This window comes from Rhinolophus sinicus, linkage group LG01, assembly GCF_036562045.2.
Source record: "Rhinolophus sinicus isolate RSC01 linkage group LG01, ASM3656204v1, whole genome shotgun sequence".
Classification (NCBI taxonomy): Eukaryota; Metazoa; Chordata; class Mammalia; order Chiroptera; family Rhinolophidae; genus Rhinolophus; species Rhinolophus sinicus.
In genome coordinates, this window is record NC_133751.1 from 94975764 (window position 1) to 94997550 (window position 21787).

General features: G+C 33.8%; 1 protein-coding gene across 18 annotated transcripts in view; it reads right to left on the minus strand.

Moving 5' to 3' along the window:
• The window catches only part of ROBO2 (roundabout guidance receptor 2), a 1656458-nt gene that overhangs the window by 79240 nt on the left and 1555431 nt on the right, over positions 1-21787 (minus strand). For all 18 annotated transcript variants that reach the window (XM_074333484.1, XM_074333465.1, XM_074333474.1 and 15 more), the window contains 6 exons: positions 17501-17672; positions 11737-11942; positions 7331-7412; positions 6736-6898; positions 4868-5034; positions 1718-1839 (listed from right to left, as the gene is read on the minus strand). In XM_074333484.1, the coding sequence (XP_074189585.1) occupies positions 1718-1839; positions 4868-5034; positions 6736-6898; positions 7331-7412; positions 11737-11942; positions 17501-17672 (912 nt within the window). The remainder of the gene's footprint in view (positions 1-1717; positions 1840-4867; positions 5035-6735; positions 6899-7330; positions 7413-11736; positions 11943-17500; positions 17673-21787) is intronic.

A 21787-nucleotide genomic window follows, 5' to 3' on the forward strand; every position in this document is an offset into this window, starting at 1 on the left:
TACAGAGAGGGCTTAAAAAATATGTGCTCTTCTTTCACACTTATATATTTCCTTATGGATTTTTAGAGATTATAACAGAGAAATCTGGAGCATAAAGGAGAAGCTGGCACTAATTGTATTAAGCTCAGCAAAGATTATCTCGCTCTTCTCAAAACACAGACACACACAGGCACAGATACATGTGCTCTCTAATATGACTAAGGTGGCTATTTTTATGCTATTTGTTGTTTCCACTGAAGTTGTTACCATGTGATTAAAACATTTTGCATTTTGAAATAATAAGGGGCAGGTTGACATTTAATAATGTATGCAGTTGAACATTTTAGCATATACTAAAATATTGATTTATTTATTAAAACCTATTAATTTTTTATTATATGTCAAATTATTAAAATTATATACATGTCTGGTGCTGCTGGATGAGATTGAGATAAAAGAACATAAAGATGGTTGGTTTAAATTCAGAAGAAATCTTCATCAAAATTAAAATATTTTGTGCTTCACATGACATCATTAAAAAGTAAAAAACAAACCACAGATTAACAGAAAATATTTAAAAATCATATATCTGATAAATAATTTATATCTAATTATAAAGAACTCTAATAAGACTATAATAATAAGACAACCCAATTTAAAAATGGGCAAAGAATTTGAAGACATTTCTCTAAGGAAGTTATATAAATGCTGAAAAGCACTTAAAATGATGCAAAACAGGATTAGTCATTAAAAGCAATGCAAATCAAAACCACAGTGGTATACCACTAATACCCACTAGAATGGTTATAATAAAAAAGAAAACAAGTGCTGGTGAGAATATGAGAGAAACTGGCAATGATATGGACAAAATTAGAACTTTCAAATATTGCTGGTGGGAACATAAAATGCCATAACCACTTTGGAAAATATTTTGGCATTCATCTCAATGTTAAACAGAGCATTATCATATTATTCAACAATTCCTAGGTATATTCCAAGAGAAATGTAAACATATATGGACTTGGACACAAGTGTTTATGTCGTCACCATTCATAATAGCCCAAAATGGAAACAATTCAAAGGTGCATCAGTGGATGAATAGATAAAAAATGGTATGTGAGCTATCTGTACAATGGGATGCTATTTGATAATAAAAAGGAGCAAAATGCTGATATATGCTACAACAAGAATGAACCTCATGAACATTATGCTGAGTAAGAGCAGCCAGACACAAAAGACCACATATTGCATGATTTCATTTGTATGAAAGGAATAGGCAAATCTACAGAGACAGAGAGTAGATTAGTGGTTGAAAAGGGCTAAGTAAGGGGAATAAGTAAGGGGAATGGAGGAGTGAGTGCTGATGGGCACAGGATTTCATTTTGGGATGATGAAATGTTCTACAGTCAGATTTTGGTGATGACTGCACAACTCTGTAACTACAGTATGAAACACTGAATTGTACATTTTAACTCTGGCATATCAATTACATCTTAACAAAGCTGTGAGAAACTCAGAAGACAGAACATGTCATGCTTATATTGTAATCAATCTATTTTTTACTGTAGTTATTTTTTATCTACTGAATACTTTTCTGTTTTGCAGTTGATTACTCATACACCTTGATGTTAAGTGATGTTTTTATTGCTCTTTTTTGGGTTTGTTTATTTGCTTTTCTTGGCTTGTTTTTCAAAAGGAATAAAAGAGACTACTATCACTATAGCCTTTGAAAACTTACCGTCCATGTGACTTGAACAGTCGTGGGCGTCAACACAACAGGTGTGTGAAGACGGACAATGACGTCTCCAAGTTCCTTCTGCACTTGTCTGTGGTCCACTCCTTGTGCTGGTGGGCTGATATCTACAGGTACAGAACCATTCCCAATGAAAACAAATTCATAGTCAAATGCCAATGTATGTTATCCAAGCCAATATTACGCCCTTAGAGGTAATTATAGGAGAAAAATAAAAACCCTTTGTGACACACACAAACATTAAAGCATATTGATGTATATACCTCCATGCTAGGATATAATTTGAAAGATTATATTTATCTTTACTAAAATAGTGTTAATAAAAGAATGTATTCAACCCTTCTGTTGTGGAAGGTCCATTATTTTCTTGTTAAAATATAAAATATGTGCTGTAAGACTTTTCTGGAAATATCAGTTTTATACTTTCTCAAGTAGTTAATAGGGCCATATCTGAAAACTGCTGTTTAGAAATTTGTTTAATCCTTTGCCCCAATTACTAAATTATGTGTTCTTACTCCTGGCCCTATTTCAGTCTGACAGCATGGAAAGAAAGTAATCAGTAGGACTGGGAAAGTGAATTATGTCACTAAATAAAACAAGGGAAAGAGGGGAAGAAGCTCCCAAAATTCACAAAAACACTTATGACTGAAACATTTTGAATACTGATAAAATGTTCTAATGTACGGAATTTTGAGCAGTCAGCCAGTATCTGACGAAAGGTAATGCTGCTACTTTTTGGAAGTGATGGGGGAAAGAGGGAAGAGAGGAAGATTTGTGATGTTTAGAATGATACACTTTCAGCCAGACATTGTTCTGCACCCTTATTCACCATTCACTTAGATACTATTCTATTGTCCTAGACAATGGTTTATATTCTACGTGTTCATTAAAAAATTATAAATTATAGACATCCAGGTTTGGCAAATTGATATCAAACACTGAATTTCACAGTCAAATCAATTTCTTTAACTGGTACACTGTAATGTTTAGCTGAATTTTTTTTTTTTTCTCTAACTACTTGTTTAAGGAAGAAAGTCCAATTTAAAATGATTTATTTTCTTAATCTGTTTTCTCAGGCCACAATGCAATACTCATGCAAAAATACTTTAAGTGCATATCTCAGCCATAACTTAAATAGGGTGTGCTAACTTAAATTGGGACATAAATAATTGGGAACTACACTTTGTTGATTTGTTTCCAGTTCCACTTTTTATTTTTATCCTTAAGATAAATAGCAGAGCAAGTTTGATTTAGAAAAAAAATACATTATTAATATTACGTGAATAATGTAACCTTTGCCGATATAGCTATCGTCTACTCTGATGTTGATGGTGCAATATTTGCTGCCTTACTGAAATAAAAGAATTCTAAATTCTGTGGTATTTAAAAGCTTTGAAAAAGAAGAGCTCGTACAGTAAAGTGTTCTTTGAAGAGGTTTGCAGAATGCAAAGCTGCTGAACATGTGGTGTCAAAAACTGATCCTGACATTCAGACACAAAACATGAGTTTTCCTATTAATATCTGTTAAGAGAACATCAGTCTTTGGTGCTATATAGTCTCTCAACTGGAACAACCCAGATCACAAACAACTTTTCATTAATCTTTCTTGACCTTTTCACTGAGAAGTTATTTTATGAGTCAAGATTTAGTGACTGGCACAGTTATTGAATGATCAAATTCTGCCGGATTTAATCACACCAAAACTTTTCTCCATTCTGTTCTTTCCCACCTTCTGCTGAGGTTACACACAAAAAACTATTTCTATCCACACAGGTAAAAAGGATCTAGATACTAGTATTTCCTGACTTAAAACCATACACCTCTTCTTTTCCAATTTCAATAATTTAATTTACTCATTAAATTCAGACACACTAAAAGCAATTAGATCCAGGCAAGGTAAAACAGAACCAGTTTCAGGTCTTCAAATTCCTTGTTGTACTTTTTCTTTCTCTTGAGACAGGTTCTTTACCTACAGGCCCTTTATCATCATGGAAAATTAATCACATTACTGCTCAGAGAACAATAGCACAGTGGCATGCTCTCCTCCCTTGACTGTCATCATGTCAGCAACGTTTCAAAATCACGTGGTAACTTTATGCCACTTGATTCCTGTAAGGCACCCTTCTCTGTTATAATAGCGTGCGAGTTACTATCACTGAACTACATCGTAATTATAATAATATTTTATGGCTCTACAGTGCTTTTCATGGCATAAAAATGCTATTTTGAATTGTATCTTATTCAAAGTCTTTAACGAACAAGACATAATTAACCCTTTCTCAAGAATCCTGTGGAAAATTTGTTGTAACAAAAAATAAAGCTACCATTTCTCTTTTATTAATGCATAATGCCACATCCTATATTAACCCTTAGACTCCAGTGACTTTTCCATTTGAAGAGACAGGCTACTAAAGACGAGATGAGAAATCTTTTGTTTTCATCTTATATTACAGTGTTCTGTATGGGTTTTTAAAAATTAGTCAGAAGAATTGCATATCACAGGAAGAAAATTTGATTTACTCCTTTCTGAAACAAACTGCTCCTTTAAACAACTGGTTTAGTAAAATGCACTGCAGCGATGCTTGTCAAACTTGTGTATTGGCATTACCTGTTGGGTCCCACTCCTGGGGCATCTGAGACGGGGCCTGAGAACCTGAATTGCTAACATTGTCCCACGTGATGAGATGCTGCTTCTGTGGGAACCACACCTTGAGACTCACTGCACTATAAAAATAGAGTTTCTGAACAATAAGGAGTAATTTTGATATCCCTATCTGGGCATCTTGTCCATTACAGATCACTTTTTTGATACTGTATAACTAATATTAAAGGAGAAACATTTTCCCTCCTTTTGAAACATAGTAAAGCCCTCACTTAATTGTGCACTCTTACTATATAAATATAACTAATTATTTTGTTTACTTTTTACCAAATAGACCCTGACACCTCCAAAAAGAGGACCCACTCACCAAGGTGAACAGCATGTTTCCTTCTCCTCAACTGGCTCAGGTCTACTGAATCGTTACAACAAGCAATATGGACACATGTATCTTTCCTCGTACAATCCCTTTTTTCTTAAAGATCTGCTTTATGCCTCTTTCTAGAACCAGTCATGTTTACAGCTGTTGAAATTACCTTGTGTGCGCACAGGATCTGACATAGGGCTTGGGTCACTGAGACCTTGGGGGTTAATCGCTCTGACCATGAATAAATAGATGGTATTAGGCCGCAGTCCTTTCACTGTGTAGAGGGTGGTCTTTACATGATTTGCCACTGTCTGCCAGCTATTGCTCACTGATTGGCTGAAACATGAACAGAAATTTCATTTAAAGAAAAGTCATAAAGATACCAGAAATGGAGTTGGGTATCAATGACAAAAGTTAATGGCTGAAAATTAAACACACACACACACAGACACACACACACACACACACACACACACACACACACACACACAAAACGCTTGAAGTGTTCAGCCCAATAAATGAAACATTGGATGATTTCGGTTTATTCAACAACAAAGCCGAGCCCACCTAACGAAAGTGCCATGCACAACAAAATTAAACTCAGCCCAGGAGATGTGACAGCCTTTTGCTAATGCACAGCAGCCCACTAAATGAATACCTGTAAAAGGAACAGAGGCCAAGATCACAACATCAAGTTTATACAATAAATATGGTCCTCGTAAACGTATATATATATACCTTGAAAAGAATTAACCTGTAGAAAGAATAAATGGACTACAGAGTAAATTATGCCAATACATTTTCCTGTTACAAGGTGTGTGTTCTTTTGCATCAATTCCACATGCAATATTATAATAGAGCCTTCTAAAACTACATATCTGTAAAAGAAGAAAGGAAGCATGTAATGAATATTTTCCCTCAGTCACATTTTTAATACAATTTTACATTACACAGTATTGTGACTTCTCTTCTTGGAATGGTGAAATATCTCTGAATCTGCACGTGTGGACCCCTTCCAACCACCTATAGACGGGGCGTCCGTTCAGAGCAGTTTGTCTAGGGTTAAATGCTGCTTTTGTTCGGAATGAAGAGAAAAAAGCAATTTTCAGGTCCTTCTGTTTCTTTTTCAGAAGTCCTTACACAACAAAGCATGGCGATTATAGGAAAATTGTATTTTGAAATTTGAAAACTATGTATCAATCATTACCTTAAATGGGTTAGGGGCGCCTAAAATGAAAGCATTGTTTTTTGTGTTTTTTTTAAGCATTTGTCCTAATGCTTGAAAAGGACGGTAGCTAACATTGTCTTTATAATAGCAAGTAGCAGCATACTGAAACTGAATATGAAGCAACATTTTCCCATTTGTATAAGTATTTTGTCAAATTCTCCTAAGACAATTTTATAATGACCTCTGCTCATTTACAGTCTATATCCTTAAATTGGTAACAATTATTTCAAATAACAATTGGACATAGCTTATGATTTTAGCAACCAGAGGTGCATTGAATCAATTTCTTAATTGTAGTTTTTAATTTTCTCTTAGGCATACTCAATAGATGTATTCAAATATATACCATAAAAACATTGGGATTATTTTAAGTTCTGCTCTAATTATTAGGAAGGAAAGTTCCAGGGCTGAGTGCCTCAGTAAACTTTGCATAACTAAAAAAAAGTCCCTGTGCCTAATAAAAATTATTTTCTGCCTAGTTCTAATGACACAATTCTCATCTTAAATCCTTAATGGTCAGGGACAAGAAAGGAGACAAGTGATTATGTCATGAACTAGATCCCTGTAGACTTAGACATGGGTAATGCATATTTAATCTTATAATTAAGTCATAAATTAAAAACAAAAAAAAAACACAAAAAAAAACCCACTGAAGTGTATTCTTAAATAAAGTCAGATTTAAAGGTAAATTCTTAAAATGCACTGATTGACATGTCCTTAAAATAAAACAGTTGGGTAGCTCATGTGAGATATAGGATATAAGAACCAAAGCAAAAAAAACAAAGGAGAGAAAAGGAACAGTCCCATACCTGAATGCCTCAATGATATATGCACTTGCTGGGAGGGTTCCAGGGGTACCTGGTTGCCAGGACAAGGTGACACTGTTCTTAGTAACATCAGTGACCTGTGGTTTGGATGGTGGCCCTGGCAGGTCACTTAAATCATAGTTTTTACTGATTGGTGCTCCAGATTCTATAGAGGACAAGCAGAAAAAGCTTTATTTCTGATTTCATACGCTAACAACAATGCTTAAAAGAAAGAAAATATTCTATTAAAGAACTTGACTGAGACAGTGAGCAATTCGTCTTTGTGAATCAAAGTATATAAGTGAATATTTGCTTTTCCTACATGTTAATAAATGTTTGCTTTCACACATGATCAGAATTGCTTTCTCTGTAGACAGAGAAAATAAAATTACAAGATTGTCAAAGACAAATGTATCAAATTGCATACATGCCATTCTATGTACAAAGTGGGGCAGGAATTAAAAAGTGGCATAAGATTAGTATTTATATTTAATGAATTTAGAACCTTGATCTCTTCTTAACTTCTTATTCGATAATGAGCTAATGACTAAAATGGGTTCACGATTGTTTCTCTTAAGATAATTCACAAAGAAATCACCTGTCACATCCAGCACAGCACTCCAGGAAGTCTCCCCACTTGAACTTGTAGCCACACAAGTGTAAGTGCCAGTATCAGAAATCTAGTGTGCAAGAAACAGAGAGAATTAAAGTGTCTTAATTAATTTGTGGAATAATTACTCAAGTTTCAAAAGGTAATATTTAATTTTCTAAAATGCGATGTATCATTTGGTTGTCCAGTTGTACATTAGTCAATTATATGAACACATAAAATATTGAAATGAATTCATATAATTTTATTCATAATAGTGACCCAAAATTTTTAAATTATATTTCTACAACTAAATGTTATTTACCTGGTCAACTTTATTTGTCTGTCTCCACAGTAATACACTTGCCTCCACAGTAATACTATTATTACCTTTTAACTCCAGTTTTTGTTGGGACTTCACTGTATCAGAGTTGGATATGGACAACTCAGGACAGAATTTTGCAGAACCTTATAAATATTCAGCGATTGGTAATACAAAGCTGTCCTCTCTGTCTCCAATAAACTATATTTCCATGAACAAAATATACCCAGGAATAAATAAGCACTGAGAAGGGGGCAGACCCTTCCTTTTTAAAAAAAAGACATGGAGAAATGAGAGAAAAATTAAAAAAAAATAATTAAATGAAAACTTTTCGTTTAAAGAGATCAGTACTCAGTTATATTTAAATTGTAACAGTGTAACAGTGAATTAAATAAAGTTGTATCATTGCAAAATAAACAAACCGTGTCTATGAAACCATTCATTGCAAGTTAGAGCCCAAAGGGACCATAGAAATAATTTAATACAGAACTCTTTATAAGGACACCTAAAAACTGGTATTTTGCTGATCACTTAAAATGTTTTTGTTATTCTTTGAAGAGCAGCAAAAGACTTTTAAGAATAAGGGATAATGTAATCAAGAGTTCACTTTTACAAAAGTTAAAAAATAACCCAGAAGATTATGTGATCATAATTGACAAATGCCCCAAGATCAATAAAAGATGTGATTCCAAACCTTCCCTGGGGGGTGAGCCTCGTGGGCTGACATTGCAAACATTCATTCACATCAGTTTAGGGCTGAAGGAAAAGTGAGATTGGGAAGAGAAATTGATGACTGAACAGAATAAGGCAAGTCAGAAGATGTAGAATTCAAATTCTGTGATGAACATGAGTCTCATTGTTGATGAAATATGGGAGTTTACGGAATATAATATCTGCTGAGTTAAAAATGTAAGTGTATGGATGACTCCACCTCCTACAATAGATTCACAGGTAAATCATTAATGTGTGTATGTTACCGCCGTTTCACCATTTTAATTGCTTTTAAATGTCATTATGTATTTCACCTTAAGTTTCAAATTGCCCAGGAATGTCATTCTTTGCCATATTATCTCCATACAATTGTCTTCCGCTATATAGAGGGATGATGGGGGCTAGCCAATGTAGAAAGAGCCATTCTTTCCAAGGAGGCTGTGCATGCATTACAGTCATTAGCAATCTTTGCATTAAGAAGCATCACTCACAAACTAAACATAATGAGCCGAGGCTGGATTTTAATCGGATGTTCATTTGAATGTGGTCTGTGAAAGAGTAAAGAATTTGCATTTTATTGTAGCTGTTAAACTAAAATGTGGCACTTTTTCTTCTGTGCAAATGTTACAAGAAGAGTACGTAGTGATGCTCCTTAACTGCATTTTTGGTCATTGTGTAGAGATACAAGTCTGACATTAGCTGTGGTAGGTGTGTTTTAATGAATATCGGAATGTTCTACTTCTCAAAAGATACAGACTCAGCTACCAATTAGCTGGACTACAGAACACAATGTTCAACACACAACTTTCCTCGTTGCATTAAGTACTGAAAAAGAAATAGTGAGACAAAGGAACAGTTCCTACAGAAAGTCTTTTGATACGAGTGAAGTACTGTGAAGCACATTTTATCTCCCTTTAAAGACAATCATCTTGCAGAAAAAGAACGTTTCGTTTTGGAGTTTAGCAAAAAAGTGCTATCAAAAGCTTAAATATCACTGCTAAATGTCACTGCTGTGTCACCATCATCATCACAAGCATTTTTATTCCTTCAACTTGAAATGTCTTTTCTGATCACAAGTGCGTCACATATTTTCCATCTTTCTCTTTTTATCCTTAACCAAATGCTTTCAAAAGAGATTCGTTTGCTGTCACCCTCTACCCTCCATCACCTACTGTTTTTGTGTAGTTTGGCCGCAGACAAGCTCCCCGGAGCCTGCATCTTGGAGAGACTACTCAGAAGACTGTCAGAAGGCTCAAAGTTTGTGTGACATCATCAAGCACCCACCCTTAATTGCTTCTTTCAAACACTACTGGGGATCTTGACTATTCAAACACACCCTCTAATTCAACAGTGCACTGAAAATGCATTAACCTCCATGGCCCAAGTCTGCCTTTAGCCCAGAGAGAGAGGTTACAGAGTTTACTCAAGGAGAGTTAGCATTAATTTTTTAATAACTCCCATTTTCTTCAAAGGTTAACAATCAATAAAAAAATAGGCTAAAAACCTGTATTAATTTATTTTTCTTTTAACTGAAACTGACATCATTTTTTCCTATTTAGAGTAATAATTAATACCTCTGTCTCAATATTAAAATAAAAAAATATATACCAAGGGTGCCAAAAAAATGTATATGAATGACTTTTATTCATCTTTTTCTATTGGTATATATTATTACAATTTTAATGCAGTTTTTTCTTCCTTAAAATATGTATACAGTTTTTGGCATCCTCTGTATATATATCAATTATAAGAATAAATTAAAGATTTGTGTTTGTGTGTCCATGCACATGATGGGAAAAAGTCATTCTTCCTTTTTGTCTATATGTCTATATGATACACCGATAAATATGAGAAAGGTGTGTGATGGCAAATACATTTGCATTGTAAGAGAAAAGCATTCCACATGGTGATCATTTGAAAATACATGTCATAAAAACATTTTATCTTCTTACCCTGGCTTCTGAAAGGGAAAATTCAACATGGGTTTTTGGGGTTCTTTTCAGGGGAGGGTTTTGATTTCGTTTTTTCTTCATGTCGGTTCCCAATTTCTCCCTAGATAACAGATTCTACTAATTGATCTTCCACTGAATCATTTTCAATCAATTTTTCTTCATGCACTATTACATCAACCATCTCAGTTCTGGCTCTCATGCCCAATCTTGTAACTGCTATTGCACTTGCTACATGGAGGGGAGGTTCTCTATATCTGGTTGAATTAGATGAATATACTTGTGGAGGGCAGGTGGCCCCCATGATACATTATCTTGATATTCACACCTTGGATATTCCCTCACTTTGAGTGTGTGTGGGGACTATTGACTTACTTCTGGTCAACAGAATAGACAAGGATGACAGGATGTCACATTTGTGATTATGTTTCTTAGAAATGCAATGCTTATCTTGCCAAGAGATTCTTTTTCTTGTTGACTTTGAGGAAGCAAGCGATCGTTTGGAACTATCCAAATGGCAAGTAACTGAAGGCAGCCTTCAGCCAACAGCAAGCAAGAGACTGAGGTCATCAGTCGCAAGGAACTGAATGTTACTTGGAATCAAATCAATCCCCAGTCAATCTACAGATGAGACCACAACCCTGACACCTGGTGTAGCCTGGTGGGACCCTGAAGCAGAAGACCCAGCTAAGTCACGCCCAGGCTTCTAACCCACAGACAGTGTGAGATAATAACTGTGCATCTCTTTAAGCCTCTAAGTTTTTGCTAATATTGTTACATAGTGGTAGATAGCTAATACAATACTAAGGACACATTTATTTTGAGTTGTTCCTGAAGCAGGTTTAACTTGTTTAAATTGGCAAATAATCATTCTCTATCACATCATCCTCTGTTAAAAGACCAGAATGGCTTGCTCTTGTCCAGAGGTTTACATCTAGATTCCACAGCAACTTCACATAAAATATAAGATGTTCCACCAACTAGACTAGCTAACCCTACTTCCCATGTATCCAGACTCATCTCTTTATTTTTTCAACACAACTGTTTTGTAGAGCCAATTTATTCACATTTCCTTACAAAATTTCTTTGTTCATCCGAGTAAATCAGAAGCATTTATCACTTTCAAATTATTTTACACATTCTATTACTATCATTAACTGTATGTGTTTAAGATTTTCAGTTTCAATGATTGCATACATATGGGTTAAGATGAAGGAGTAAACGCTCTCTAGGTCTGTTGAAAATGTAAGAACATAAGGATGATGATCTTCCATCTAATTTGGATTCATCATTTGTACAACAAAAACTAACATGGCCTATAATAAAATGTATAGCAACAATGCTGACATATAAGATTTTGAGTTCACAACACAGTTTTTTCTAGGGCAGTATTGTTAACATGAAGATCCAAAAGCAAGTCAAATATTACTTACCCGTAAGTTTTTAATCTGCAATGTTCCTTGCTCTTGTATAGTTGCTCTTGGATCTCTACCCAGAAAAGTGAATCCCTCCTTTAACCAGCTAATTACAGGAAGAGGATCACCAGTAGCTTTACATTTCAGTAACGCTGTACCATCTACTGCTAGCGTTTGGTTGGCTGGTCCTTGTAGAATTATGGGTGGAGGTCTATCTGTCAAAACTAAAGCATAAAGATATTTTCAGAATATTTTAATTTCTAGGAAATTCAGTAGTTTTGATATCTTGATATTGAAAGTAAGGTTAAAGTCATACATATCCCTAATAATGTATTCTGTATATCCATCATTTATCTATCACCTATACATATATTTATAAATACTATGCTGAGGTCATAGTTTTGTTTATAACTTACTCTGAATTACCTATAATTAAGATGATGGAATAAATTCCAACATTTTAGAAAGGCTTATGTTATTGAAGGGCTTAATCAGATTAAAATAACAATGAAAATATGGATAGTTTATAGCAGTCGTTTTATCTCTCATATGCATATTTAAGAAAGCCTGTGGAATAGCACTTGGGTAGAATCAATTTTCACTTTTTCTTTTATTATATGTTTAACACATAATTTCACCCTTCATAACATCAGTCAATGCTGTATGTATATAGACTATAATATTTTGTTTGATGTTAAAATATTTGATTATAAATAATTTATTTCCAAAATTGTGATGAATCTTTAGATTATAGAGCTATAATTTGGATGATATAATTTAATTAGTCCTTACAATTAAGCAAAGGTAAGCAATCTAAGTAGACTTTATGTGTGACATGACAAACATTGGGTTTTCAGCAGTGTTTACATATAAACCAGTCCCTGTGTTCATCGGAAAAACTCCATAATCTCACAAACTTTTAGTTTAGTGTGCTTTTTATTGAATTGCAGCTTTGGTGCCTTTAAAAGTATTTCATAATGATTTAGGAAATATATCAAAATATATAGTATTATTTAAATGGGTGATGGAGATATGGAGTCAACTGGAGGCAAGCTTTCATCTAGAACTAACGAGAAAACCACATCATAATGGAATTGACATATCCAGGTCCAAGGAAATCTTTCTTAAGAGAAAGTTCTATAAAGTTCAGCATAGATTTTGGTTAATTATTCAAAGTGTGCTTTTTATTTTACATGTATTATATTATATTTATACACATATAAAGTAAAAAGCACGCATATACACACACATATGAGATAAAACTGTGGGGTCCACTTACATGTAGATTTTTAAAATAAATACTGTAAATGCATTTTCTCTTTCTTATGATTTCTTAATAATATTTTATTTTCCCTAGCTTACTTTATTGTAAGAATACAGTATATAATACATATAACACACAAAACATGTGTCAGTCAACTTTCTATGTTGTCTGTAAGGCTTCTGGTGAGCAGTAGGCTACTAGTCGTTAAGATTTGGGGGAGTCAAAAGTTATACATAGATTTTCAACTGTGAAGGGGATCAGTGCCCCTAACTCTCACATTTCAAGAGCCAACTGTGGATATATTCATATATATGAATATGTATGTATACATATATATATATAATTAAATTTTTTAAATTGAAAAAGTGTAAATTTGTATTTAAAAATTTGATATCTGAATCTAAAAACAAAAAACAAGTGAAAAAAAAAAACAAATTCCAAGATCATAATACAGAGACCAGATTGGTGGTTTCCAGAGGCAGGGCGCGGAGCATGGAAGAAATTGGTAAAGGAGGAAAAGTTTTTTAAAAACCAACTTATCACTGTTGATTTGAACTGTGATCACATGGCTGAGGTGTTTGTCAGGTTTCTCCACTGTGAAGTAACTTTCCCCCCTTTTCATACTATTCCATTTGGGAAAAATGACTCACACTTAAAGACTGGGGCGTTAATCTCCACTTCTTTTAGGGCAGAGTATTTACAAAAAATATTTGGAATTCTTGTGCACAGATTTGTCTCTTTTCCATTTATTACTTTATTCAGTCATTTTTTTCTATCAACTTGTACTCATGTATATTTATCTTATACTTTGAGTTATAATTCAGTATTACTTTATTTGTTTTTTTGCTCAAATTGCTACATTGGCCACTGGGCACTCTTTCAGGTGGTTCCTGTGCTCCTTTGGCATCCAGCCCCCCACCATCAACAATGTGTGAATTTCTGCTTTCGTTTTGTTTTGTTTGAGTACTTCCTTACTTTTTAATACTATAAGATGCTCTAGGCTTATCTTATATAAATCCTGCCCCAGCCCTAAAATCAGCCATTTCTTCAAATAAGAAAAGAAAATCTGTTTTTTGTTACGCAATTATAAAGAGAAATAGTATATTCTCAAGAAGGTCACCTTGTATTACAATGCTCATAATCGAAAAAGTCAGTTTGCTTATCAAAGCTCTAATTTCCTTTGCTTATCAACTTCTATAAACACCAGTTTATATGATTATTTCTCAACCTGTATGAATCATCTTTATTACTAAGAGTTCACAGTTTTGGGGAAAAACAATAAATTAAGCAGCCCTTTTAGAGCCTACTATGAGAAAGCCACACAATTTAAATTTAAAATAGACATTATTATACAGGTCCTCTACCTGTCAAGACACAGTGGACTTCCAATAAACCTAAACCTACTGCATCAAAATATGTATTAAATGTGTGTGCATATGTATGTATGTGTGTAGATATGTACATAGAAAACCTTATAAAAACCTAAGAAAACCAATAAAATATTACTCATGTACTCACTATAAACAAAAATTAGAACCACCAGTTCAATTATTTTCTTGATCAAATTTTTCATTTTAGAAGTAAATAAAATAATCTTCAGAAAATGTGAAAGTACAGTGTTTTACTAATTGTGGCACGATTGGCAATTATTGTGAAATAGATATTCAGATAAAAGTTCCATAGGGTTTATTTTCTTAATGGGTCAAAAAGGGAAGATCAATTCACAAAACACTATAATTTTTAAATTCAATGATAAAAACGGGTGTGTAGTACCAGAGTGGAAATAATTTATGAACTTATAAATAATGTTACTTTGTTTCAAATTAAATATCTACATAGCATTAAGTTAACTTCTTATAACCTTTTATTTTCATATTCCTGAAATCATTAGATATAGCCCAAAGACATCTAATTAGTTTCTTTCTTTTTATTGCCCAAACGAGTAGCTCATTCATGAATTTGATCAATAAAGTAATTGAAAATCTCCTAGCTAGAAGGAATTTTCAGTTTCAAGGATGTTATTGGAGGAAGATGACCACAGGTTTCCATGATACTAAGGTCAATGGTTAAATGAACATTTAGGGTTTGCAGTGATCTGTGAACAACTTCCTGGTTTTCTCTATGCATTACAAATCATCAATAAACCATCCATATAAGATCATGGTGTGACATTTATTATCAACATATCAAGATATAAGTATATTTCTTCTCTCCAGTCCTTTTAGATTCTATTGGCTCTACTCATATAATTCTTATTATAATATTGTAGTTTTCCTAGGTTAAAAGATCAGGAGAAATGGACAACAGTATCAATGAATTAATGAGAAGGCCTTTTAAAAGGATATCTTGAAACTCAAGTATATTGATGCATTATAGCTCAATCTATAATCAGTAAAAATATTACTCAACAGCAGCTTTCATCCCCATTAGCAATCTCATCTTATATGAACACTTAAGTTAAAAATACTTCTGAGAAAGGAGTTTACGTGCAAAAAATGTAACAACAGTAACATTGCTATAGCTGATTTGCTTGTTTCTCAGAACACGGCACATGACTTCACACTGCACTGGAATTTCAATTGGCAGTAAATTGCTCTGGATCATATGAAAAAAATGTTAAAATGAAAATGATAGGTCACGTACTTTAAATTGTTAAGCAATCTGAAAAATCCAAAACACTGAATAGAAGATGAAGTCTTCAGCCAGTGTGGCAAGTTGATATTTGGAGTCAGAGTTATTTATAATTGCAAATGTATATATATGTTTAGGTCTTGAAACTAGATTTCTTTAATGGCAAAATCAATAACTCTGTAGGCTTCATTCAACATTTTTGCAAAAGGATCTTGATTTTGTGATTGCTTACTTAAGTAAAAATCAGTGTAGTAATTAATATTCTGGCCAGTTGTAAAAAAATGTCCAGAGCGATCTCAGTCATCAGATTTAAAATTGTTTAATCACTCTCTTAATTTTGACCTCAGAAATGAAGCTAGATTACCTATTGTTTTGTGAGATTGTTATCAACTAACATAAAGTTTTCCTTTCTGTTATATAAGACACGATTCTGAATACCCACCTGTTTCATGAACTATCAGTGATATGATAAATCAGGTCTTGTAATTCATAAATTTTGTGTCTACAAATACGGTTTGCCTTTTCCCTCATTTAGAATATTTAGAGTCTGTCTTTTGTAAAATACTATAACTAGATAGATTATAGTAGAGATTTTAAGCGTTATGTTTGGAACGTTTCATAATAGAATGAAATACAACTAAAGCTTTGGCCAGAATATCTTATTTCCCAAGTATATGTACTCGGAGATTTTTGCTAATACTAGAAAACATAAGAACTTAAAAAGGATTAATAATTATATTTTATTTCTTTTAAAGAAATACAGAGGTATGAAGGATCAAAGATCTTGTACATCTAAAGGAAGAACTTCTCAGCACTGCCACCATTGAGCCTGGCTTCTGTCAGTTCCACAGCTGCCAATGTTTGTGTGTTCTATTTATTCCCATTCCTGACATGGCACTGAGTCAAGCAATGCCATGAACAGACATTAAAAAATATTGCCTTTCTATTAATTTTAAATGACTTTTTAATCTACATGTAAACGTGAATTGTATGAAAGCACATCCAGTTCTACCAACAGAAAAAGAAGAGAATCAGAGAGGTCACAGACCAATGCTCTTTTATCTCAGAATCACAGTGTCAGGGGAAAAAAAAACACCAAAAAAAAAAACAGAAAGAAAAAAAGAAAAAAAAAAACCCACAAACCTCACAAACATAGGAAAGCAAGAGAAAATTGTTAATTTAAGACATCAAACAATAAGGTTTACATTCATGCTCAGAGGTTCACGAAAGATCTAAAACTCCCTACCTGTCAGTTGTGATAAGCTCTTGGGGGAAAAAAAAATCAGCTTATGAAAAGCATTACATCTTTTTCAACTTTCATTATGAATGTAGGTGCCTCAGTTAAGATTTGTCGTACACACGTGCAAATAAAAAAATAATAATTTGAGCATCCATCAGTAGTTTGGAAGGTGTTTAATTAGTGTAATTTAGTGAATATATAATTAAAAAGTCATAGAATGTCATAATGTGATTAGTGAACTGAAAACTCATCTCTGTTTCCACTGATAATCTTAAAGATGCTATCTCTTTCTCTTCTAGGAAAATAAAATTATTGATATGTATTAGAAGCAATCATGTCTTCATAAGACTAAATAAAATATACAGAAAACATGTTTATATACTGAGTTTAATGTCATTTCTTTAAAATAACGTATTTTTTAAAGAATTTTTAAGATTTTAAGGAATAAATAGATTGTCTTGGATGTTCTTCTTTGGGAAAATAAATGGTACTAAATCAAGGAGAATTAAATTCCATTAAAATGCTATCTTACCTAAGAAGATAAGCATTAATTTAAATAGCTAACAAATCAGAAAATTTCACATGGATACCATTGATCTTGAAATAAAAATTATTATTTTCATAAAACAAATCTAATAATATCGCACCGTCTGTAACTTCCAATTGGGCTTTTGCCAAAATGCTTCCTGCCACAGTAAGGGCCTGGCAGATGTAGTAACCCGCGTCCGAACGCTGAATGTTGGTAATCGTGAGGTCTCCAGTTGGCGACACAGAACATCTACTGTTGGGTTGCTGGGGTTGGTTTGGGAAAAGCAGATTCTGTGGAAGCAAACACAATCTCATCAATATTCTTTTCCCACTGGGAAGGAAAACTACATTAACAACATCTATGGCAATTATGGAATATGTTTGGAAAAAGGAAAAAAAAAGATTTAAAAATATATGGTGCTGAAATTATTAAATGCCATACAGTGAGTTTCACTGGGAAACTTTTACCAAATCATGAAGATATAATATGCTCTAAGAAATCAGCCTGCTCTAGTTGAAGGAACAATCATCTGAAAAATACGGATCTTAACCATTTACTCTTTCCCTGACTTCCTGCTAGTTACTTAATATCTTTGAAATATGGTTTCGTCCCCTGTAAAAGGGGCATAGTAATGTTTATCTGATTCAACTCATCAGACGTTATAAGAATTTGAAATGTAATATTACCAATGTATGTGTTTTATAAGCTACATTATTACTAAAAAATGCACACTATACATTCAGCTGATCATTTTGGATATTTGATGTAATTAACTGAATTTCTCCTAAAAGTGTTCAAAAGTGTGTGATGAGACTGACACAGAAACAGCCGAATCTACTTCTGCTGCACAGTTTCTGCAGGTCATAACAGCTTTGAAATGAGATATGAAGAAATGCTACAGTCTAAGCAAGATTAAGCAAATCATTGAAAATAAAAATATGCAGAATGTTTCTTAAGTGTGTATGTAATCCTAAAGAATTTCATAATAATACTTTCTTTTAAAAAGTTACTTTAGTTTACTATATATCTCATATTAGGTAAAATAGCTTAACCATAATTTTTTTAAGTTCTTATATGAGAGCAGTGATATTAACTTGGATGACCTATTTGCTTTACTGTTGTTCATTGAAAAAAAACCAAACATTTGGGTATAATAAATCATATTGAGATGTGTTTCCAAGTTGGATTATGAATAAGGAAGTATCAATTTTTATGTTGTATTTATTTACAAAACGGAACATTATAATCCTCTGGGATCTGTTTCTCCATATAGTAATTAATTTTCCAGGTTTGTAATTAAACAGTTTCAATACGTTACAATCAGGAGGTAATAACACTCAATTAAAGGCATAAGACACATTTTCACCTTAAAATGTTTTTTACCCTTGAAGTAATACCAATGAAAGAGGATAGAATAGGGTATTAACACTTTTCAATTACGCTAAATGACTTTAATCCTGAGAATGATGTCCTACTTTAATTAGAAACTCTTCTCTTTATTGCAACATGATGGATGTCCACTTTATTAGATTCGAGTGTGACACTATAAGCCCACTTTACATAAACATTACCATGTTGTTAAATCCTTTCTAAAAGAAGTGATGTTTGCTAGCATGTCAGGGATATAATTTCAAAATGTTACTGCCCTTTTATAAAATTTGCATTCCTGTATAAGCCTAGGTATTTTTATACATATGAAACATAATTTCAGAACAAGCTAATTCTCCTGTGGAATCCAACTATATTACTGAAATAAACCATCTGAAAGAGAAGGGTCTAAATTTTAAAGCCACTTGAAAATGATACAATAACTCAAAGTGTGCACTTTCCTACAATTAGCCATTATAATACTAATTTACATAGCACTAATACATCAGATGGGCTTAATTCTCTCTGGGATCTCTTCCTCAACAGTGTAATATCAGCCCAGCTTCTAAATGATTCGTTGACATGGAAAATGGCATATGATTGAGGTAAACCCATCATCTCTATTCCTTGCTTGTATGACATAGGCAAAAGAAAATGGACTGCAAGTAAAACCCAGGAATTTTACAGAGCTCTTCTTACCTTGAAGTGCCTGGGTATCCTATTAGTGCTAATTGGCATTATCAGCACATATTGAGGAATATGGACCATTAAGTCCAGGCTCTTAACTCTCTCTACTGATGGATAGTCATAGATCACTGTAACAATTGGATACTGGAGAGAGTAAGACCAATTTATTTTTCCTAAGACCTCAATTCATGATTTGTAAATTTACAAGCACTTCTCTTTTGTTCTCATTCACATTCTCTCTCCCCCACCCCGTCTGATGTGAGGAAGATAGGTGAAGGAAAAAAAAAAAAGACCTAAAGTTATAATCAAATCAAATTACCTAATGGGAAAATTTTTTCCAGAGATTAATATCTCTGGAATTATAAACCACTTTGTCAAATAACAGGAAAACACATACTTTAGTGTTATTTCATCATTTCTTCTTTAAAAGCCATTAAAATACATTGTAGCATATTTAAACATCATGTTTATTGGGCCACAGGACCAAGACGCATTTTATGCAACATCTTATATCAACCTGGAGCTATTTTAGGGCATGTAATTGACACATGAGATAGCTGTATCTATGTAATAACAAGGCATGTTATAAAGGGATTTGACTCAATATATAGATTCAAAGTGTAAATTTGCAACAATCCAATTGCTTTACATCATTTGACTTATATCATTTATAAACAAATATCTATATCATTATATTTACTATCAGCAACTTGTGGGAGTAACATTTATGGACCACAGCTCCCATATGGGTGGAGGGAGGGAGCTACATGCAGGAGGCAGAATCAGGCCAATCTCCCAAGGCTCTTAGGGGTTCACCCGTCACCGCCTTCTCAGGCACATGGGGGTCTGGGCAGAGGTGGCCAGAGTGTGACTGAGCCTCTCCTCAGAGCTGGTCAGCAGAGGGAGGCCTCAGGTCAGGCCCTGGTAGCCTTAACCTGAGCAGAAGCATACACCTGCTGCTTCAGCCAAGATACAATGGGAGGCAGTTGCATGCGGCATTATCCCCATTTCTAACTAGATGCTAGAAACAGCACCTTGTTGACCTTCATAAATGTGTAATACACATTTGCATATAAACTAACTTAATCATGAAATCTTCATAACTCATGTGAAGTAAAATGTATTATCCTCATATTTTAGATTAACAAAATGAATTTCAGTGAAGATAAATAGTGCTACATAGATTGTACAATCACGAGAGGGAAATGACTTTAGAATTCTTTCCTTTTTCAGGATTTGGGGTGTGTGTGTGTGTATGCGCACAAGTGTGTTATAACTATGTCATGTTGCTTTACACTCACTTTAGAGTTTGTGATGTTTTCATCCGATAGCCAGTTTTAAGTAAAGAATCAAGGCACTCTATGAGTAGGAACCTATTTTATAGTTCCTAACTGAAAATAAAAAAAAAAATGAGAATTAAGGCCTGGAACACTTCTGAGGTGGGGTAAGGCAGTGGCCAGCACTTTACCTCATCATCTCATCACCACCTTTTTATTCCCCAAATCATAGGGGAAGCGACTCCAAAAAGCAACATTGAGGAAAGGAATAGACAATTTGCTCATCCATATTGAGTTGTTAAAATTGCTAGCTTGCGGGAGTACAGGGATATATAGGAACTTGCAACAATTAAAGATGATGACTGAGGGAAACTTTCTGCTGCCTCTCTACCCAGATAATCACATATGAGTTCTGATCAACAGGTTCTCTTTGTAAAGTCTAAGACATTCCCAAAATTTCTGGCTAAATTTTTAGATTTCCTGAGACTTTTAATCATGGTTTCCATTATTCCCCAGGAAATTCTTCCAGAAATTGGACTAACAACAGAGGGTGTTGAGGAGGAGTACCAACAGGTATCTTCCTGAGAACTACACGCCTCCTCGGATGGTTCTGGAACATCTAGAACAAAAGTATCTCTAGGTCCCTCAGAAAGACACAAATAAATTCTTAGACCAAGAACACAATTTCTGTTCTGGCTTAAATTGGAAGTTTCATTCATAGCCTCAGAACCTAGAGACTAAGTGTTTGTCCAAGTTTAGATCGAGTCTTAATGGAGAAAAGTACTGTATCCAAGACTTTCAGCAGACTGTCTGAGAAGACATATTGCCAAGAGGGGACAAACCAAGGAAGAGGAAAGATCAAACCAGTGTTGGTTCCTTCTGGTATATGATGTGTTATTTCCTGTGCAACCCCACTACGAAGGAATTCAGAAAGCACGATGGAAGTAAATATTTCTCTCACTCTTAAATGGAAGCATGCTTAACATAATGATAAAGAAAAGTTATTTATACACTCTATCTAGGAAAGGATATTGAAATTGGTTTCTAGTCCATTTAATAATGAAATATATTTG